The following is a 24018-nucleotide window of genomic DNA, read 5'->3' as shown; positions in this document are numbered from 1 at the left end:
TTGGACATGATCAGCAACAATACTCAGGAAGAATGTGATGTTTAAACGATGCCCAATTGGTACTAAAGGCCCAAAGTGTGCCAAGAAAATATCACCCACACCATTACACCACCACAAGCAGCCTGAACCATTGATACAAGGCAGGATGGATCCATGCTTTCATGTGGTTTACTCCAAATTCTGACCCTATCATATAAATGTGGCCGCTGAAATCAAGACTCATCAGACCAGGCAACAATTTTCCAATCTTCTATTGTCCAATATTGGTGAGCCTGAGCGAATTGTAGCCCCATTTTTCTGTTCCTAGATGACAGGAGTGGTTCAATGTGCTGTGCATTTAGAGATGGTATTCTGCATACCTTTGTTGTAGCAAATGGTTATTTGTGTTACTGTTGCATTTCTATCGTCTCTAACCAGTCTGCCCATTCTCCTCTGACCTGTGACATCAACAAGGAGTTTCCATCCACACAACTGCCACTGACTGGATATTTTCTCTTTTTTAGACCATTCTCTGCAAACCCTAGAGATGGTTGTGCGTGGAAATCCCAGTAGATCAGCAGTTTTTCAAATACCCACACCAGCCCATCTGGCACCAACAACCATGCTATGTTCAAAGTCACTTAAATTAATTTTCTTCCCTATTCTGATGTTTTGAAAAAAATTGGCGTGGGGTTCTTCTTAACTACTTCCAGACCGCCCGCCGCAGTTTTCCAGCTGACCGTTCTTCTCTCTGGAATGATCACAGAGCGCCTGTGATCCTTCTATATAGGATCACAGGTCTCTATGATCATTTAAAAATCCCAACCCCCATACAGTTAGAAACACTCCCCTAGGCTTACAATTAACCCCTTGATCACCCACTGTGTTAACCCCTTCCCTGCCAGTGTCATTATTACAGTAACAAAATACGCTTATTGCAATTTTTTTTTTACCAAAAATATGTAGTAGACAACAAATTGGCCTAAAATGTTAAAACATTTTGTTTTTTAAATTCTTTTTTTGGGGAATGTTATTTAGCAGAATGTGAAAAATATTGTTTTTTTTTTCGGAATTTTCGCTCTTTAAGTACAGCATCGCACGACCGCGCAATTGTCTGTTAAAGTAACACAGTGCCGAATTGCAAACAATGGCCTGGTCATTAAGTGGGCAAATCCTTCCAGTCCAGAAGTGGTTAAAATGCACACCAGACCTAAATTGCCTGGTATGGATTGGGGGGGACACCCACACTGTTTTTTTTTTTGTTTAAATTTGCTGACTTCAAAACAAGTCATGGTTGTTAAGGATGTGGCAGCCCATCTGCTCCTTAACAACCAGCTATTCTGGGCTGTTTTGTTTACATTCTGCTTTCAGTGGGGAAGCCAGATTACATCACATGAGTCATAGTTAAGGACATGGCAGCCACTTGCTCCTTGAAAACAAGCTATTCTTCCCAATGAATGTAATATCAAATCCTTCTGATACAAAGGAATATATACGAAATCAATGCCGAACATACAAAACAAATCCCAAAAATTAATCTGTTCAACATATTGAATATGACAAAATGAAATTCTTTATTTAACAAATAAAATGAAAATTAAACCAAATTTAATTTTTGGCCGTACACATGTCTAAATAGTACCACAAATTAGGTAACCCTAGCCCACCCCTCACCTGTGATCTATAAAAGAGGGACCTGTCCTGCCTGGGCTTTTTGCACATCCAAACAAATCTATTGACCACCGATAAACCATTGATACTAGATTTGGTAGGGATAGATAGGGATAAAGACATGGATGAGCGAGTTTGAGGTGGAGGAACTTGAATGGCCTGCACAGAGTTCTGACCTCAATCTGAAAGAACACTTTTGAGATGAAGTAGAGCAGAGACTGCGAGCCAGGCCTTCTCTTCATCATCAGTGCCTGACCTCACAAATTCACTTCCGGAAGAATGGTCAAACATTCCCAAAGACACACTCCTAAACCTTGTGGACAGCCTTCCCAGAAGAGTTGAAGCTGTTTTAGCTGCAAAGGGTGGACCAACTCAATATTGAACCTTACGGGCAACGACTGGGATACCATTAAAGTTCATGTGGGTGTAAAAACAGGCATCCCAATACTTTTGGTAATATAGTGTATGTTACACCCTGAATACTGGTATAACGTGTAACATGTTATAAAAGGTATCCCTAAATCCACAAGTATGTTTTATACCATTATTTTTCCTTTATACAGGCTTTTTGAAATCAAAAAAGCAATCATAAATAAAAGTAAAATGAGATATTGTGTGTAGTATATCAATTTTGGTAGTTATAGTACATTTCTTTAACCACTTAAGCCCCAGAATACTTTATCCCCTTCCTGACCAGGCCCTATTTTGCGATTTGGCACTGAGTGACTTTAACGGACAATTGCGCGGTCTTGCGGACTGCTTAGGGAACGAGTGGGGGTGGGAGCACGCCTCCGGTGGCGTGCGCTCGCTCGCCCCCTAGAGGCTCACAGGCTAGTGACGTAGTCCTACGTCACTTTGCCTGTGAGGGGCTAAGCGCCGCCGGTCGGCAAGCAGTTAATAGAGGCCGGCAAGCAGTTAATAGAGGCCTGTACAGCAGACTGGAAAAAGGGACAGCTGAGGAGAAAAGAGGGACAACGAGATTTGGCTTCAAAAGGAGGACAGTTTCTCTTAGGCCCCTTTCACACTTGTACATCCTAAAAGTCGCGCGACTTTGATGTGACTTTGATGTGACTTTGATGTGACTTCGACCAGACTTGAAGTAATGCCTGTGTAATCTCGAGGTCTATAGACCTTAAGTCGCATCAAAGTCAAACCAAAATAGTGCAGGGCCTTCTTCGAAGTTTCTGCAACTTGAAATCACACAGATGTAAATGGTACTCATTGGAAATCATGGGGTATGACTTGTCACACGACTTTGCAGTCCCAAGTCGCAGGACAAGTTGAACAAGTGGGAAAGGGGCCTAAATGAAAAACAGTTTGGAGTTATGAGTTATGACATTTCCACAGTTTTTTTTACATGAATGGAGTTGCTCTTATTGCACATATAACAATATCTTGTCAATTAAAAGAGAAATGTTAATCATGCAATTTTCCCTTATATTCATGTCGTATTTCATACAAAATATATGATCAGATATTCAGCTTTGCTCATAACCCTTCAATACCTTGATTGCATTGTGGGGGGGGGGGGGGGAATAAGGTTTTTAATCAATCTGTGTTTGTCCATGCAACACAAAGCAACAGATTTTACAGACCTGCCCAGTAGCATTTACGTGCCTTACATTTACTCCCTTTCTTTAGCTTCTGGGAGTTAAAATTACTACTGGGCTATGGACTTCCCTGTGCCAGTAATGATTATCCCAGCTCTCTCACATGAGTGGGTTACTTGATGCTCAAAATTTAGACGTGCCAAATGTTTTCTTTGGTTTCCTTCAATAAATAGACTAGCAGGAAAAAATAAGGGTGAGTATGTGCTGCTTGAAGAAGAGGATGGGGCTAAAGCAAACCTAAATGACCAAAGCACACATTTACATCTCCAATTTACTACACTCCAATTGCGCATATTGATATGTGCCTGTAAAACGATATATTTTTCTGTCCTAGAGAGTTTTAAAGGTTATCTCTGAGCTGTTCCTGGGTTGCATATAGGTAAAAAAACATCAAAAAGCATAACTGTTACTGAATTCCATGGTTTGACTATGGCTATGATAGATGTATAGTTAGAAAGTGACTGTACTTTGGCTGTACAGTATATTCAATTATAGCACATTTTTTGGGCTGCCTTTTCTTTTGAAAACAGAACACTTTTTTCCAGTAATCTATATTTCTAGTGATTTTAAACTGTGGATATAAGCTCTTAGCACATACACATGCTTTTTTATGTAAACTCATACTTAAGTATTATGTGCAATTTTATTATGCTGAAGTTTTTATGATATGTTTACTTGTTTGCATTGTTACACATCTGAAAAAAAAATCCACCAAGGAATTGTTGAATGTCATGCACATAAATTAAAATATTAACACATGACATAAAGGTCACTGGTAATACGACGAAAGGACAGAGCTGAATTGCTGTTTTGCTGTAATTTGCTTGTGCTACAATACAGCACAACTACTATTATCAATGTTGGGTAAATGTAATGTTGGGTCTGTATTCGTATACAATATTGTAATACTAAAATATTGTTTTCTCTGCTCTTCTTTTAGAATGTTGTACAGTCTCAATTTAAAGAGAAATTGAGCTACCTCTTCAGTCATCTTGTGGTTGGGAGAGAGGTGCAAGATGAGGACATGCGCAATCTTTTCTTTGGAGATTATGTTTTCCAGAAAACCTCAAAGAAGTCTGAAAAGCATTATAATGAAATTGTAGACATAGATGAGCTTAAAACTGTAAGCATATTTATATAGTTTTATTAATTTCTTAAATGTTTTCCTTAAAGTAGATTTAAACGTAATCACCAAAATATCATGTGAGCTTTAGGATATTATTGTCTGTGACAGTAAAACACAGCACTACTGTATGCCCGGAAGCTGAAATGATCAGCTTCCAGGCCTCCAATCGTGTTGCACCGTGCTCCTGTTTTGGTGCCCACATACTATAGCTGCCTGGGTAGAGTGGAAACTTTCTGTTTAGTTGCATGGTACTCTCAGGCTCCAGAAGACTGCACAAAATAAGTGGACTGGTCAATCTGTTGGAGCTCGGGTCCCCACTCCTAGAAGAGGTAGAATCAAATGACTTTAAAAAAACAAAAAAAAGCAAATAAGCAATAATTTGGAGAGAGTGGGAGGGATGGATATAGGTCTTAAGTGTAGAATGAAATTTACCAATCAAGAAAATCAAGCTTGGTGGAAAAGTGGCTCTATTTTCACAAAATTGCTGTAGTTTTCAATTCAGTTTCAATAAACTGCATTGAAAACATCAAATTATCTCAGAGTTTTTTTTTTTTTTTTTTAAATCTCTTTTTCAATTCAATTTTACAAACCAACAAATCTTACAAAAAAAAAAAAATAGAAAACAATCACAATATCAAAGTCCATTATTCTATAATAGAAAGAGTTTTGACTTCATAATCACCAAAATTCTGGTGGTTGATAAAAGAACATTTTAGGAATACACTTCACTTACAATTTGACTTATAAGGAAAAGCACTATCTGAAGACTTGTGGTTGTTACTTTGCATTTTCATGAAGTCTTTATAAAACCTAAAACAAAGTAGGGTACTAATACATTTTGAATATTTAAATGTATCAATAATACATTCAATGAGAGCATAGAAATAGACTGTAAATGAGAGCATAGAAATTCCAAACTACAAACTATGAAGTATAATGGAAGAGGATATAGTACAAGATATTAGACTTGTGCTGACTCTTTATATTTTAATTTATACAGATCTCTACTTCTCTACTGATCATGTAGGATAGTTAAATGCATGAGGAGATTTTTTTTAATTTTTTTTTAGAGAACTATGTTTTTTTCTATTTAAGCATGAATGAAAATTAACCAATCTGACACGGAATATTATATAGTTATATTAGATTATTTCTTATAATGTGATCATCCTGAGCTGCTGCCTTTGTTGGAGAGTCCCTTTTTTTTATAGAAACTTTCATTAACTAATATAGTATGACAGATTGTTTTTGTGAATATTTTTTTTCTTTTCATTTCCTTAAAAAAAAGAAACAAAAATGTAGCCATCACCATAAATAACAGATCTTGCTTGCCCTAGAGCAATAAAGGCTGACAGATTTTTGTTCATTACAACTGATAGATGATGTACATTTTATTGTTACTGGTACAAAAGTGCCAAGTGAATAGAGGATGCTTTATTGGTTCATAGTTCAAATAACTGGAGAAAAGTTTTAAACTCAGAGTTTATCTTGAACTTTACATGTCAATATCTAATTCTTAAATGGTTACAGGACATTTAAAGCTGACCTCCAGAAAAATTAAAAATATTGAGTTCAGTTATGCATGTTATAAAAATATTACATGATAATTTAAATACAGCTACTGTGTTTCCCTGAAAACAAGACAGAGTCTTATATTAATTTTGGCACAAAAAAGACACGGTAGGGCTTATTTTTGGGGTAGGTCTTATGTGTAATGCGCTGTCTTCTCTCCCTCCCTGCCTGTCAGGAACCCCCTGTGTGAACCTAGTAAAAGTGGTTTTAAAATCCTACAATCCACTCTATTACTGTTTTATATAATGTCCAGTGTGTTTCTGTAATAGAATACTAGTAGTGTGAAATACCTTCTGTAAAGCGCCGCTCAACGCTCAGCTGATCTCCCGCTCTGATCTCCTTCTCTTCTCATAGCTGTCGGGGGGATCTCAGCCCCTCCCCTCTGCAGTGTTCAGAGCGAGTCACAAAAGCGCTGATTATTAGATTATAATAGTGTTAAATACCTTCGGTACAGCACTGCTTGCCGCTCAGCTGATCTCCCGCTGCTGTCTTTCTCTTCTCCCCCCTGACAACTGGAGGTCACGGTAGCGCCGAGCAGTGCTGTAACAAAGGTATTTCACGCTATTATAATTGAATACTCTGCGCTTTTGTGACCCGCTCTGAACACTGCAGAGGTGAGGGGCTGAAATACCCCCCGTCAGCTATGAGAAGAGAAGGGGAGCAGTAGAGGAGATCAGCTGAGTGTCGAGCACTGCTGTACAGAAGGTATTTCACACTACTGGTATTATATCACAGAAACACATTGGACATGATATAAAACAGTAATAAAGTGGATTGTAGGATTTTACAAACACAAAACTTGGGCCTATTTTCTGGGTAGGCCTTATATTGCAGCCCTCCCTGAAAATAACAGTAGGTCTTATTTTCAGGATAGGTCTTATTTTTGGAGAAACACGGTAGCAAACGTACCTTACATCTTGACATGTCCTATACAGCAGAATTTAGGCTAGCAGAAGGAGAGGTAAAACCCTGGGTCATTTCGGGCTCTATTGTTTTTTCACAATGCTGTCAGTCTAATAGTATAAAATGCTTACAATATGGACAAACACAAAGATAAACTCATATATGCAATGCTGTCCTTCTAAGCTGTATTCCTTAAATGCAGCTTAGGGACCTAGCTATTCTTTACAAAAAATGTAAATCATCAAAAGCATCACAAATCTGATTAGAGTGAATTACATGTATTTTGTCAGATAAGACAATTGACATAGATGTATTTTACGTGTGAAATTAGCTGTTTACTTGAAGCAAGTTTATTAGATGCTAAAAATAAAAGGTGAACATACACAGGCATACCTCTTTATGAACAATGGACAGAAAGACATCTATACCAGATGAGATCCCCAGGTACTTGTTTAGATGTTTTTAGGGCTGCAAAGGGTTTAGCAGAAGAGGAGAAGGAGAAAGAGGGCACACCATCAACAGTTGCAAATAACTGGCTGCTTTACACCTAGAAAGAAGAAGAGGAAGTTTTTTTCAGTGACTTAAATACCTCTTGGGCATGTTGTGTCTGTGCAGCACAGTCACTCTGAAATAGAAAAGGCAGACATATCCTGCTACCTTGTATTGCCTAACCTGCTTGCCCCTTGGTCATATGAGATGTTATAATCAGATTCTCCAGGAAATGCACAGAACTCCTCTAGGTTTCTGGAACAATGAAGCCGATAATATATTAGAAAGCAATGCCACCCATGTTTAGAGTAGTCACAAGGGCTATATTGCAAACTTAATAATGCACCGAACTCCTCCAAACTCCTCTTCCAGATGGGACTATTAGTGTATACAGGTAAAAAGCAAAGCAAGGAAGCACTCAATAGTGTAAAACTATAAACTTTTTTTCCATAAAGTTAACTATAGACTATATTAGATAAAAAGTAAAGCATTCAAATGCTAGCCAACATAAAACAGCACCATATACGCCCCTGATAATGTCATATAAAAAGAAACGCGTGGAGTGAAGATAGGACGTACGCACATCATCATGCATGCTGGTAAGCTGGCCATTATCTTTGACACTGGAACTCTGGAAACATACATTGATACAGTGCTGTTTTGTTTATTTTAAGGGCCACACAATGTTTTTGTAACTTAAGCTTCTGTAGCCAAAGCTTAGCTGACAAATTTAAAATATTTACTGAAGCTTAAATCCTGAAGTTTGTGTCCTATTCTAGTGACCCAGCACTGTAAAGGTGACAGACAACAATGGAAATGTAAAAAGACTAGAGCAGAAACAATCAGGAGCTCCTCTGCATGGCAACCAATTAGCTTGTAACTTTCATTTTTGCAGTTTAACTGAACAAGAGGAAAATAGCCCGATCTGTACCAGTACCAGTTCCATTCTCCAAAGTGAAATGTGAATGTTCTGAAAAGATTCTGTGGTAATGAAACTCACCAGACTAGCTAGACCTCTATTAATATTGATTGGAACTTTAACTTGCCCATACAGATGAGGATATTCTGCACTGCTTCCAAAAAATATCCCTGAGCATTCAAATAATTAGAAAGGAGGGAGGATATATCCATAGAGCAAACTAATATATATATAAAAAAACATTCAAATGATCTTTGTGCTCAAGGCAACATATATGCCAGCATAAAAAAAAGCATGGTCACAATAACCCATGTCCAACTGACACCGCTGCCAGGATCTTCTCTCCCAGCTGTTCACTCTACAATAATATACTCATATATTTATTTCAAAATAAAACCTTTGTTGTCCCTCTCTGTTATATTGTGATTTGACCAAACTGCTTTAATACTTTCCAGCCACTGAACAATATATGTAATTCTTGTTTCTCAAATATTACCCTCTGTTTGTTTCAAGATTAAACCCAACTCATCTCTCCTCCTTATATTGCTACCTTACCAAGCTGCTTACATACATGCAGCCATTGTACGATATTTGTTGCTATTGCCTCTCAAATAATACACTCTGTTTATTTCAGAATAAAACTTGCCATGTCTCCTATTTGGTGCCTCTTCAGTACTATCCTGATGCTAGCCAGTTTCTATAAAACACATACCTGAAGTCTGTATTTTGGGAATAAATTAGAATATGGGGAAGGGAAGGGTTTCAGAGAATGTAAGGATGAAGTTTTGAAGGTTTTTGTGCAGTCTTTTATGACCTTTTATCAAACTTTTAGGACAATCGCATTGAGGTACTGTGAAAAAAGAAGCTTGTATACTATGTGATGTGTCACTGGGCAATTTGTATGAAGCTAATAACTTTAGCTTAGAATTTTTTAAGAGTAAACTTTCCTATAGCTTTTAGATCTTTTGCTTCTGCTACTTCCAAAATTCAATTCATTCCTGTTAATGCTGGATTAAAAAAACAGATGTTGCTGCCAACACTAAACTAAACTAAAGTAAACTTAACTAACTAAACCTAAAAAAGCCTTTTTTATTAAGTTGAAACAATTATATTTGGTGGGGAAAGCTGATGCTTTATTTAAGTCAAGCTAAATGTATGGGTAAAAAGAAAACATTCAAACAAACACAATATTACAAAGTATTAAAATTTTTGATGCCAGAATACAGTGTTGCTGTCTGTAGTGTTGTGTAACACCACCCATAATCCTAAATGCATCCTAAGCATATAATTTAAGGGACTAAAGTCCCCTATGGCTCTCCGTGAGCTTTTTTGACAATAGCTTGAAAATAAGCTATGAAAATGGTTAAAATGTATTACCAAGATTGTCTCCTATAAGGTTCAAAGCTGAACTCCAGATTTGATTTAATTGTAATGTATATTTCCATTTTGGGATAACACCTACTTTTTATTTGTTACAAGTCCCTATTCACATAGCATAACCTAAATACATTTAAAAATTGCAGCCTACCTTTTGTAGATGCCCTATTCTAGACCACCCAGCAAAGAAAAGATCTGAATAATTCTCTTTGTATGTGAGGTGGCTGAGAAGCTGTTTTTATCCTACAACTTCTTACCGACTGCACTATAGCCGAATGACCACTAAAGTGTGATCACACATTTCCAAAAGGGCATCTTTTCACATCCTCCCTGAACCAGGGAAAGCATAGGGCTCACTCTATGTTTGCTGTGTACTTCAGAAACAGCTGAACATAGATCGAGGTAAAGGACCAATCACTGTTGCCCTTTACCATGTGATCAGCTGTGTCCAGTCACAGTTTATCACACGTAAATAAATGCCGGTTATTGGTATTTCACTTCCTTAGCGATGTCACTGTCTGAGGAAAGGAAAGATAATAACCGGGTTTCCTGTAATAGGGGACATTTACACTGATAATCACAGCACTGATCATCATCAGTGCCTTGATTATCAGTGCAGCTTTATCAGTGCCAATTAGTGTCTATCAGTACAGTATAACAATGTCCATCCTTGCTGCCTATCAATGCCCATTAGTACCTCCTCATCAGTGTTCAGCGAAGCTTACGTTTATACTATAGCACAATTTTTATTTTTTATTTTATGCTCTGTGAACAGAACATCTAATAAATATATAGCTGTGTTTTCCTAAATTTGACTGCAAAATTGGAAATACGGTTTAAATAGTTTGTTTGATCCAAACTGGTCCAAGCAATTTCCTTTATTAATGCGTAAGCTTTCTGTTAGTGCTTTATAAACTGTATGTAAAACCAGCTACATACAATATATAGCTCTGTATTCTGGCAATGATATTGGGACTTCCCGTCCCATTTCTTGAACAAAATTGAGTAAGGCCCAGCCATTTAAAGGAAGCTTTGTATTTATTGATTGAATACAGGTCTTCCTCTAAATGGCTGAGGTGGGTGGATGATGTCCCAATCTCTTCCTCTGCCAATTGACAGAGACAATTAAGTACTGTCCGTGATACTTTTTTTATTTATTTGCACTAACATACAATTTTACAGGACAAGCTTTCGAGGTATGTCCCCTTCATCAAGATCCAAGCAGTACTGATTAACAAAATGTTTAGCAGAATGGTATAAAAACACGCAATCTCTAAGCCAAAGGAAAAAAAAGAGAAAACCAAACAAACATAAACAAATTTATCTGGCAATGGTAATAAAACTAGCATAGTTAGTGAGATAAGACAGAGGGAGAGCTGAAGACAGGGGTGAAGGTGGGGGGGCTAGTCACAGAGGGGGTCGTAAAACTGTAGGATAATGAGTAAGGAAACCCATATCCAAATTTAAGCCGTTATTTTTTGTGTCAAAAAGAAGTATCATTCTTAATTCAAAAGTTTTCCTTTCCTGGATAGTTTTGAAATTCCCTATAAGAACTAAAACATTGAGGTCTTCTATAGTGTGGTCCAGTTGTGAAAAATGATGTCCCACAGGTGTGCAGAAACTATCTTCTGGATGGGGTACACAACATTACTGGAGGTGCAGTTGTATGATCCTGTTATATTAACTTCTTGCCGCCCGCGCTATAGCCGAAAGACGGCTACAGCGCGGGCTCTAATTTCCGGGAGGCCGTCTTTATATGGCCTCCCAGTGACAGGCTCCCGCGAGCGCGCATCAGGTAAAATCTGTGTCGGCCGTGTCCCTTGGACACAGCCAATCACAGATCGTGGTAAATGGCCAATCACAGCGGCCATTTACCACGTGATCAGACCATGCAATGAGAGATGATCTCATATGTAAACATATGAGATCATCTCTCATCGACAGCTCTCCTTCCTCACACAGAGATTGCGTGTGAGGAAGGAGCAGAGCCGATCAGCGCTTAGGGGACAAAGAAAAATGTAATCAGGGCACAGATCACCAGTGCCCTGATTACAAAAGAGGTAAATAAAATAACACAAGTGCCCACCATCAGTGCCCACAGTGCCCGCCATCAGTGCCCCCCATCAGTGCCCACAATCAGTGCCCATAGTGCTGCCAGTCAGTGCCCATCAGTGCCTGCTCATCTAGGCACTGATGGGCACTGACTAGCAGCACTATGGGCACTGAGTGTGGGCACTGATGGTGCTGCCCATCAGTGCTCATCAGTGCCACCCATCAGTGCTCATCAGTGCCACCCATCAGTGTCGCCTCTCAGTGCCCAGCAGTGCCACCTCTCAGTGCCCAGCAGTGCTGCCTATCAGTGCTCATCAGTGCCACCTATCAGTGCTCATCAGTGCAGCATATTAGTACCTCCTCATCAGTGCCACCTCATCAGTGCCCATAAGTACCACCTCATCAGTGCCCATCAGTGCAGCCTATCAGTGCCCATCAGTGCCGCCTCATCAGCGCACATCAGTGAAGGAGAAAAATGTATTTATTTTCAAAATTTACTCGCAGAAAAGAAGAAAAACTTTTTTTTTCAAAATGTTCTGTCTTTTTTCTTTTTTTTTGTAAGAAATAAAAAACCCAGAGATGATTAAATATCACCAAAAGAAAGCTCTATTTGTGTGAAAAAAATGATAAAAATTTCATATGGGTATAGTGTAGCATGACCACGCAATTGTCATTCAAAGCATGAGAGCGCTGAAAGCTGAAAATTGGCCTGGGCAGGAAGGGGGTGAAAGTCCCCGGTAGGTAAGTGGTTAAAGGTCCCATTTGTGTGTGTGACACTTTTAGACAGATTGATCTGGTTGCACAGTTTGCAGCGTTGTCCTGAAAAATTGTATGTTAGTGCAAATAAAAAAAGTATCACGGACAGTACTCAATTGCCTCTGCCAATTGAGAAAGCCTTGTATTAATTTAAAAAAATACAAAGCTTCCTTTGATGGCTGAACAGGAAATCCCTGTACTGCTGCCAGAACACAGTCCTTTATACAGTGCTTCCAGCAAGCATAAGTTTTAGTGAAGGATCTAGCCTGCTTTGGCCAGCTTGTCCCAAACAAACTAATAACAGAGCAGAATACCAAACAGAATAGGACTGCAGATGTTTCAGACTTCATAGGATAAAAGCTTGTTCTACATTACAAATTCACGAAGTGGTGCTACCAGTACCAAGATGGCAGCTCCATAGTCTCCTGCCACACTTTACTGCCATATGTCAATCTTTACAGGTTCATATAATACAAATAATTCTGTTAATTACAGTTTTATTAAGTGTTAAGAGTTGAAATATACATATAGGATCCATCTTTTTTTCCAAAAGATTTGTATTTTGGTCCAGCCAGTCCTGAGATTTATGTAGTCATGTCATTCAACACAGCCAGACTGATGACTTTTCCCTGCTGCAGTTACAGCTAGATACCCTCTCTGTCCTCACTGGACAGTGAAGGTGCAGCAATATATTAATGATTTAATCTTTCTGCTATTTCCTCCAATTAGTGTGTTCCTTATCAGCGCATGTAAATGGTCCCAAGTACTGTCTCTCCCTTTTCCATTCCCAATGCTGCTGCACAGGCACTTGGAAGAGATTGAAATCAATGCAAATTCAAATATTTATATGAGCAGAACTAGTACAATCAACTTTTTTTTTTGTTATACATTGCTGCATTCACTGTGTTTCTTTTAACACTTGCCTGGAGTTTAGCTTTAAACACATAAAATGACAATTATTTTCTAAACAACTATATGGCTTTTAGGGCCAGTTCACACCAGAACTTGGTGCGGGAAACCCATGTTCCTTGTGTGTTTCCCGCACCGTGTACAAACGCACTGCACTTGCCATCTGAAGCAGGTGTCAATGTTAACTTAACAACACCTCAAACGCAGGTTGCAAATGCAGTGCATTTGTCTGTACTGGATCATATAGTAGTAATAAATTCATTGATTTGCATTTTTTAAAGTACTGTATTGTACATTTGGTGCAGTCCAGTGTGATTTCAGCCTATTCAAATGAAAGGGTTGAAATCACACTTGCACCCAGATCGCATGTGAATTGCGTAGAAACGCAAAGTATGTTCCTGTGCAATTCATAATGTGAACTGGCTCCTACTGTTCTCAAATCTAGAGGCATTTTATTAGAGTTTGGTGAAAAACATCAGGGCTCAGCCTGTATACACTGTGTCCTTGAATTATAGGAGCAAGAGCGGTCTCATCTCCAAGCAAAGATTGCACATAGAAGTGACCAGTTAAAAGTAAGCAAGTGATTAGGAGTCATTCCAAATTGATATGCTTTCAAATTCAGGGTACAACAGCCTTCAAATGAGCAATCAAGTGAGAAAGGTCCACTCCACTGCCCTGCATGATTATATGACAAACCTAGCTCTTTAAAATCTCACTTTACCAATTAGTATATATACTATATATACTGTACTATATATAAGTGCTGTTTTTATTACACAAGGTTTATCCAGCTCCTTTACACTACTTTAATTGGAAAACACTTTTCATTCAGTGTGAATTCAGTGATTCAGTGTTCAAAGCACCAAGGTTGCCTGCATTGTATTGCTATTTTTTTAAATTGTTTGTTACATCACATATCATATTTTATCGTTTTATGCAGTCCCAAGTATAGTATTAGCCAGGATTGGCCTTTTGCTGCAGAAAGTATACAGTTTGTTTTATTGGCCACATAAGCTATTTTACAATTTGATGTTTTTAAAATGATTTGGAAAATCTGCAACTGTAATAGAAGTTCCTGTTACAATCTTATGTCCTGCTTGTGTAAGGGGCTCGCTGCTTTTTCCAGAATAGACAGAGTGTGAGGTCCTTTTTTTTTTTTTTTTTTATGGTGAGAAACTTTCAAAGTTTCTTCCAGGCTAAAGACACAATTACTTTTCTTATTACAATGTAGTGAATGATTGGTGGTTAAAAGAAGAGGAATCCTTCAACTAAATCGGATAAAAGCAATACAATATTTTTGCAGTTTATTATATGAACATATGAAGCAAGTTTTTTACAACAAAACTGGAATTTCATTTTTACAGCTTGTTGTGCTCCCTAAAATTCTGTATTTAATTATTTAATATGTGTGTGTATATATATATATATATATATATATATATATATATATATATATATATATATATATATATATATATATGACAGAACCACCTTTAAATTAAAATGTTTGTTTTGCTTTTTTATTTTTTTTTTCTTAGTGCATGCAGCGATACTTACACCAGTACAATGCAAGCAGCAAGACCCCAATGAATCTAGTAATGTTTCATTTTGCAATAGAGCACATTTCTAGAATAAGTCGAGTTTTAAAACTTCCATGTGGACATGCTCTGCTCATTGGTAAGAGACTACTTTAAAATTATTTTTAGTAATTGCTGTATTTATGCTATTATTTCTTGCACTTCATGCTACTAGTTCTTCGTTCCTCCTTAAAAACCCTTTTAAAGATCTGGTGTACAGACCTGCAAGAATGTATATACTTTCTAACTAAATGTTTATAAACTATAATCAACATTTCACCCAAACTTCAGCTTATTGAATTCATTTTATAGACTGCAATGGTTAGGACAATGTAGCAGTTAAAAAGCACCAGACAATTTAACTTTTCATTTTTATCTATTAATTCCTTGTGGCGTGCTTAGTCAGAATCAGTTTTATTGGCCAAGTATGAACACCTATACAAGGAATTTGTCTTTGGTTAAAATGACATTTTATTGTACTTTTTGCATTGATAAACATTTATGCATATGTGTGCATCCACTAACACACACACATATACACACGCACACACACCCCTATTAAAACAACATTCAGCTAGTGGGCTGAATGAAAAAACTACAACCTAGTACAAACTATTAGAAGATGGGACAAATAATTGTTAATTTTTTTTTCCATTTTCTCTTCCCATGTTGAAATGGAGAATGTTATTAATGGTGTGAAAATTCTCAAATGCCAGAGGACAATTTCCTATGTATGTAGCTATGGTCTATATCTTGCCTGATAATCTAATAGTGTGTACTAGGCTTGACAAGTTCCTTCATCCATACAAGCAAGGTGGATGGGGCAATACACCCCCCCCCCCCCCCATTGGGACATTGTATCCTGACTGCTGAATTTGCCACTGTCAAAATGCACTAATCTAGCATGTCCTTTTGACAGAAGTTGGCCAAACCAGTGGGGATGGCCACACACTAATCAGAAATTCTTCTGGTTCAGCAGCGATTTTCAAATCACGGTATGGGCAGGTTTAAATGTACACACATTTACTAATACAGATACTAAGGCTTACAATACACATAAACAGTAGGCAGAGTGAATAGAAAAAGCTAGGAGATTCTTCCATCCACACAAATAAGGTAGATGGAGCAGTCCACTGCTGGGACATTGTAGTTCAAAGCCCGGCTGCAGCTGCTAAAAAATGTCCAGCATGTTCCTTTGACAGAATTCAATCAAGCAATGAGAAAAATAAAAGCCATTGCACAATGAGTTATATGAAACTTCCCCTAACTAAGCAGCTAACACAATGAGAGATTCACTTACAAACCTGAGCAAACCTGAACAAATCTTCTCCTTGCACCACAAACCACCACATGCTAGTGTATATTATGCTCTCACCCCTTAACAGGTCTCCAAACTATCAGAGGTTTGTATAAGCCAGGGGTGTCCAAACTATGGCCCTCCAGCTGTTAAGGAACTACAATTCCCATGAGACATTCACAGACATAACTAGGCATGATGGGAATTGTAGTTCCTGAACAGCTGGAGGGCCATAGTTTGGACACCCCTGGTATAATCCTTATGAAAAATAAGGAGCAGGAGAAGGTAGTAAGTAGAAGGTAAGTATGCTTTACTCTGGAGACATCCAGCAGGTGGAGGGGTCATCAACTGACGTGACAGAATTGAGAATGATCAATCTACAGTCAAAAACCTATTCAATACCTGGGAAGTGAAAATCCATTAATAGTTGTAGTATACTGTATAATCTAGGACTAGAGGAATAGAGCTGGTGGGGGGAATGCCCTTCAGCCTTCTGGGTGTAAAGTACCAGGACCTGCTGACAGGAGAAGTAGAGGTTCTTGACTCTCATGTAAGCCTTCTGTTCATCAGGCTTTTACAGACCTCTTATATATGGAAGGTCCGAAATTACATCTTACTCTACTTTTCACATTGATAAACATTTATGCATAAGTTCACTCGCACTGATCCCAAATAGGGATGATCGAACGGTTCGGGTCCACCATCGGTTCGGCCCGAACATTGGGTGTTCGAGGTTCGGCTGAATTTAGAACTTTTTGCCCAAAAAGTTCGGAATTCCGCAACCAGAACCGCCCAAAATGCAATGCTTCAGGAAATGGGCTTTAAAAGCCCGTAATTGGACCAGAACCATTAGTAAAAGCCAATTGAGGGGGCAGGAGAATGCTAGGAATGTGATTGGAGTGACTAGGGGGTCCCTAGACCAATCATTAGTGAATACGCCCCCCAGTATATAAGATCGCCCCCGCCATATTCCCAGCATTGTTATACTGGACATGGAAGAGAGTGGAAGCAGTTCTGTTAATTTTACTTTAAAAGTGTCATTTAGCATTTATTAGTGTGAGGAAAGGGATATCTAGTGTAGTTAGAGTGCTCCTTTACACTTAAGTTAGCTTCAAAAATTTAGTTTCTGTAGGGAAAGTGTTAAGTGTCAGGGGACCGTAGTGTAGTGTAGGGTTAACTGGCAGTGACTGCTATGACAGGGTGACAAAACCCCTCCATAGCAGGGTGACCGCTATAGAGAAATGATCATTTCTCTGAATAGCTTCGGAACTGGAGTATGGCTTCTCACCAGCCAAGCATTTTTTATGCTGCAGGGGCTGCCACTGCCAGTGCTTTTTTGAGGACATGTTTGATGTCAGACATGACATCTGAACATGTGTATAGGGGGTATATATAGACATATATGTCTGAATATATACCCCTAGACATATATAGGTGTGATAGTAGCAGAAATAAATGCTTGCGCTAATGAAATCATTTACAGTAATATATTTCTGCTACTATCACACCTATATATGTCTAAGGGTATATATTCAGACATATATGTGTATATATACCCCCTATACACATGTTCAGATGTTTTGCCTGCCTGGGGGGTTCTGGACATGCTACAGAGCTGAAACTTCACAGGTACACCTTTTAGACCCCCCCCCCCCCCCCCCCAGACACAAAATCACACAAAAAAGTTCTTAAAAATTGTCATTTTTGATAAAAAAAGCCAATTATTGAAAAATTAAAAAAAAAAATTAAAAAAAAAAAAGAGATTTTTTTGATTTTTAAAAGTGTACATGTGAAGTTTCAGCTCTGTAGCATGTCCAGAACCATGAAAAAAGATTGTTTGTATTAGAAAACTTTAAGCACAGGAAGGCATTTTTTTGGGTTCTTTGCAGTCAGGAAAAACATCTGAACTTGTGTATAGTGGTACTGTGCACAAGTTCTGATGTTTTGCCTGCCTCCAAAACCCCCCAAAAAATGCCAGCAAAAACACACCTGGGTATTTTTTTTTTTGACGCTAGCGTTTTTTTTGGCATTTTTTGGGGTTCTTTTGAGGCAGGCAAAACATCTGAACTTGTGTATAGTGGTACTGTGCACAAGTTCTGATGTTTTGCCTGCCTCAAAAGAACCCCAAAAAATGCCAAAAAAAACGCTAGCGTCCAAAAAAAAAAATGCCCAGGTGTGTTTTTGCTGGCATTTTTTGGGGGTTTTTGGAGGCAGGCAAAACATCAGAACTTGTGCACAGTACCACTATACACAAGTTCAGATGTTTTTCCTGACTGCAAAGAACCCAAAAAAATGCCTTCTATTAAACCGGCAAGGTGTTACAGCAGCAAAGCCATATTCCTGTGCTTAAAGTTTTCTAATACAAACAATCTTTTTTTTCTGGTTCTGGACATGCTACAGAGCTGAAACTTCACATGTACACTTTTTAGACCCCCCAGATCTGAAATCCAAAGTAAAAATCAAAAAATCTTTTTTTTTTTTTTTTTTTTTTTTTCAATAATTGGCTTTTTTATCAAAAATGACAATTTTTAAGAACTTTTTTTTTTGTGTGATTTTTGTGTCTGGGGGGTCTAAAAGGTGTACCTGTGAAGTTTCAGCTCTGTAGCATGTCCAGAACCAGAAAAAAAGATCATATAGGTGTTAAAGTTAAAGGAGGCTCCCGAATCACATCCCTGTTCTACTGAAAATTTATCTTTTTTTTTCATGGTTTTGGACATGCTACAGAGCTGAAACTTCACATGCACACCTTTTAGACCCCCCAGATACTAAATCCAAAGTAAAAATCAAAAAATCTCTCTTTTTTTTTTTTTTTTAATTTTTCAATAATTGGCTTTTTTATCAAAAATGACAATTTTTAAGAACTTTTTTTGTGTGATGTTGTGTCTGGGGGGTCTAAAAGGTGTACCTGTGAAGTTTCAGCTCTGTAGCATGTCCAGAACCAGAAAAAAAGATCATATAGGTGTTAAAGTTAAAGGAGGCTCCCGAACCACATCCCTGTTCTACTGAAAAATTATCTTTTTTTTTTTCATGGTTCTGGACATGCTACAGAGCTGAAACTTCACATGCACACATTTTAGACCCCCCCAGATACTAAATCCAAAGAAAAAATCAAAAAATCTCTCTTTTTTTAAATTTTTTTCAATAATTGGCTTTTTTTATCAAAAATGACAATTTTTAAGAACTTTTTTTGTGTGATTAATAGTTAATGGGGCATGACCCAGAACCCTAGGCACTTTTTATGGGCATTTATTGGGTTTTGGGGCTTCAAAATGGTGTTTTTTGATTACCGAAGTTCGGGTCCCATTGATTTCAATGGGGTTCTGAAATCCGGGCCGAACTTTCGGGAAGTTCGGATGTTCTGGCCGAACCGAACTTTTCAAAAGTTTGATCATCCTTAATCCCAAAGAAGGAGTATTTTTTACTTGAAGAGTGTCACTTAATAACATGGGACTGAACTTTAAACCCCTGGAAATTTGTTTGGACAAATGTTGGACAGATGTTCACATATACAGTACACACACATTCTTTTATTTTAAAGTTTATTTGTAATATATTTTGCCTGTTTTGAATTTCTACAGTCTTTCCCTGATCAAAATTTGGCTGTTCCCTGCTGAACCCTTAGAATTTTGATCAGCGTATGACCAGCTTAATGCCATACAAACAGTAAATGTTTAGTTGTGAGATCTGTAAATATCTAAAATCTGAAGTAGTGCAAATGTGCAAAATGGCTGTTGTGTGAGATTTCAAGAATTTATGACTGTGATAGCTTTGGAAAAGAAACAGTTTGTTTTTTTTTTTTTTTTCCAGCCTGTGGATTAAACTAAAATATCTAACAGATTCCTCCATCCAGGCTATACAGCATAGATAGGCAAACCACCTGCTGTAGCTAGTAGCTATTGTATCTGACAGCCTGCACCAGAATACTAAAAACCAGCTGCATCTCTTAGGATCCGTGTTGATGGGGGAATTATGTGAATTTCTATCCTGCAACCTGTGGTTGCAGGAAAGAAATTGGCACCTTGTATGGCTGGCCTTAGTTCCTAAAGGGAATTTCAAAACTAATCAGGAAAGCAAAACTTTTGAACTAAGAATGATGGTTTTATTTGACACAAAAGGCAATGGCCTAATTATCCAACAGTGTTACAACCCCCTTTGTGATTTTCACCCTCCAGTCCATAGCTCGCCCTCAGTCTTATCTCACTACCTATGCTAGTTTTATTACAATTGTGTTTGTTTTGTTTTTTGTTTTGCTTTCTTCCCCTCAGAGATTGCCTTTTTTAACATTCTGCTAAAACGTTTGTGATAAAGTACTGCTTGGACCCTGAAGAAGGGAGTATACTCCAAAAGCTTGTCCTGAAAAATCGTATTTTAGTGCAAATAAAAAAGTATAATGGACAGTACTCAATTGTTTATTCCACTGTTATCAAGTCAAAGTAATTAATGTGCCATTGTAAGTTATTGTATGGCTTTCTGGTGAATAAACACAGAAATGGGTGCAACATACTGAGGGAGATTTACCAAACATTTGTGCACAAAGAATCTGGTGCAGCTGTACGTAGTAACCAATCAGTTTCTAACTTCAGCTTAACCACTTGCCAACCTATCTACGTCGGCGGTCAGCCCCTCACAGGCAAAGTGACGCAGGGCTACGTCACTATCTTGTGAGGGTCTAGGGAGCGAGCATGCGCCGCCGGAGGCGCGCTCCCGCGTGGCCACGGACCCCCCCGCGCATGTGACCGGTGGACCCGATGTCCGCCGGTCACTCTGCGATCGGCGGGGGAGAGGGAGAAAGTCAGGCGGCTTGTGTAAACAAGCTGCCTGTCATTCTCCCCTGTGTATGAAGGATGATCATACGGTTCTACTATGTAGAACCGTTGATCACTCTTCATACATCTGAAGCCACAGCCAATCACAGTAGAAAGCACGCCCCTAGGGACACACATAGCCCCTCCCTTTCAAAAAAGTTAACCCCTTCACTGCCAGTGTATTTTTACAGTAACAGTGCATATGTATAGCACTGATTACTGTAGAAATGTCACTGGTAACCCCAAAAGTGGCAAAAATGTCAGTCAAGGGTCCGATCTGTCCGCCGCAATGTCGCAGTACCGCAAAAAAAATCGCAGATCGCCGCCATTACGCGTTAAAAAAAAAAAAATGACAAAAATCTTTCCCTTTGTTAGTAAACGCGATAACTTTTGCGCAAACCAATCAAAATACGCTTTTTGTGATTTTTTTTTACCAAACATAGGTAGCATAAAACAAATTGGCTGAAAATGTTAAAACATTTTGATTTTTACATTTTTTTGGGGGGGAATTTCATATAAAAAAATGTGAAAAATATTGCTATTTTTGCAAAATTTACGCTCTTTTTTTGTTTATAGCGCGTGATCAAAAAATCGCACAGGTGATCAAATACCACCAAAAGAAAGCTCTGTTTGTGGGTAAAAAAGGGACGCCAAATTCGTTTAGGTACAGCGTCGCACGACCGCGCAATTGTCCGTTAAAGTCACGCAGTGCCGAATCGCAAAATACCCCCTGGTCTTTTATCAGCCAAATCCTCCGGGGCTTAAGTGGTTAATCAACTAAACTTTGCACAGATCCTTTTTGGACCTGTTTAACCACTTCCCTCAACCCGAGGTACCTGTACGTCGGCTTGAAGAAGTGGTTGTACCGGGGTGATGCAGGCATCACCCCAAGACTGTTTTTTAGAGCCAGTGGTCGGCTTTCAGGGGATAACAACTGATGCTGCTCAGCAGCCGCTCGGCCATTATCTCAGCGAGCGGGAAGGGACACTGCCCGGGTCTCCCACTCTATCGGGAAACCCTTGCAACCAGCCGGCACATCCGCCGGCTGGTTGGAATCCCGATTGAAGCCAAATTAGGGTCTCTGAAGCAAAGTCACTTGAAGTTTACTTGGCTGCCCATGGCGCCAATTAAAAAAAAATGTCAGTTTTCAAAAATGCCAATTTCTGAAGTGCAGTGGAGGGGTCTGGGGCAGTGACGGCTGGTGCTCAAAATTTTTTTTTGGGGGGGGGGGGGGCGCAAACAGAAAACGTGGCAAAAAATTGCATGACTTTGAGGTCACAAAAGTGTGAAAGGGGCCTTCAGTAATCAAAGTATAGTGTGCCCCCTTCAATGCAGAGTTACTACAGCGTGCCCCCATTCAATTCAGAGTTACTACAGCGTGACATCATTCAATGCAGAGTTACTACTGCGTGTCCCCATTCAATGCAGAGTTAGCACAGCATGCCCCCATTCAATGCAGAGTTACTACAGCGTGCCCCCATTCAATGCAGAGTTACCACAGCATGCCCCCATTCAATGCAGAGTTACCACAGCATGTCCCCATTCAATGCAGTGACCAGCATGCCCCCCATCAATGCAGTGACCAGCGTGCCGTGCCCCCATAAATGCAGTGACCCGCGTGCCATGCCCCCATCAATGCAGTGACCAGCGTGCCGTGCCCCCATCAATGCAGAGACCAGCTTGCCGTGCCCCCTTCAATGCAGTGACCAGCTTGCCGTGCCCCCTTCAATGCAGCGACCAGCTTGCCGTGCCCCCTTCAATGCAGTGACCAGCTTGCCATGCCCCCATCAATGCAGTACCAGCATGCTGTGCCCCATCAATGCAGAGACCAGCGTACATGCCCCCTTCAATGCAGAGACCAGCGTGTGTGCGTGCCCCCTTCAATGCAGTGTGGCCCCCCCGAGACCAGTGCACTTACCTGGAGCGTCTCTTCCAGTCCTCCCACTCCCGCCTCCTCGGCCAATGGCATGGGGTTTGCCTCGCTGCCAAACAGGAAGCGCGTATCGGACGCGCTTCCTGATTGGCCAGGAGGAGGATAGTGGACAATAGTGAATTTTCATTCGCTATTGTCACACAATGGGTGGGCTCGGGGCACACTGCTCCACCCTTTGCATCACCCTATTAGAGCCTCTGGCTCTAATCAGGTGATTTAAAAAAAAAACCCTTAAGCTCCATGCGTCCGGTGCCCTGCATGCAGATTAGGGAGATGGATGCATGGATAGGGGGAGTGGTGCCCCTGCGCCCTCAATACCCCGGCCACCACCGGTCTGGGGTCTTTTAGACCCCAGATCCCTCCATAAAGAGTACCTGTCACTGCATATTACTGTCACAAGGGATGTTTACATCAGACAGTCATGTTGAGTAAAGACGAATGAACATATCTATTGACGTCTATGATTTCAGTCAACCAAATTGTCTTTATATGAATTTGTGGCTTGATTAAATCATAATAATTGACAAACAGTAAACCGTATTTATTAAAAACTTGGTAGGCAGTTACAAGCTAGTCATTTTCACAGTTTATTCTCTAAAGTAGTTCAAAGTCAGTTTTCTGCAGTGACTTTAGCATTAGTTTTGCAATTGACCTTGGCAGGCACAAAAAATCCCAAGGGTAAATAGTACCATCGTCAATTTAAGTAACTTATATTTCAGTCCAGCAATAGATTCTCTGTGCAATGCTTTCTGTAGCTATACTCATTTACTGATTCTTTTCCAAAAGAAATCTGAAACATTTATTTTGTAACTCTTTCAACCAAAATTTTTTTGACAGCCAGTTTGTATATTTTAATGACTATATCATATATACTGTAAGGCTGGTTATTATTTCTGTTGAAAACAAATACAAATAACTGCCATGCTTCAAATAATTAAAGGTGGATAGATTTTTTGTTAATTATAAATAACACTCTTAGGCTCCTTTCACACGGCCGATCCGCTGCTTTCCGTGTGTCCGCAAATCATCCTATTTTTTTGCGG

At 39.2% G+C, this 24018-nt stretch overlaps 1 protein-coding gene across 1 annotated transcript in view; it reads left to right on the top strand.

The window, feature by feature from the left end:
- The window catches only part of LOC309552619 (dynein axonemal heavy chain 3-like), a 1537563-nt gene that overhangs the window by 854627 nt on the left and 658918 nt on the right, over positions 1–24018 (top strand). Inside the window, exons 29-30 of the mRNA XM_082253560.1 lie at positions 4201–4383; positions 14902–15040. Of these exons, the coding sequence (XP_082109686.1) occupies positions 4201–4383; positions 14902–15040 (322 nt within the window). The remainder of the gene's footprint in view (positions 1–4200; positions 4384–14901; positions 15041–24018) is intronic.

This window comes from Pelophylax lessonae (assembly GCF_965119305.1).
Source record: "Pelophylax lessonae genome assembly, chromosome: 4".
Taxonomy (NCBI): Eukaryota; Metazoa; Chordata; class Amphibia; order Anura; family Ranidae; genus Pelophylax; species Pelophylax lessonae.
The sequence above is the reverse complement of the archived record's forward strand: the minus strand, read 5'-3'. Positions and strand labels throughout refer to the sequence as shown.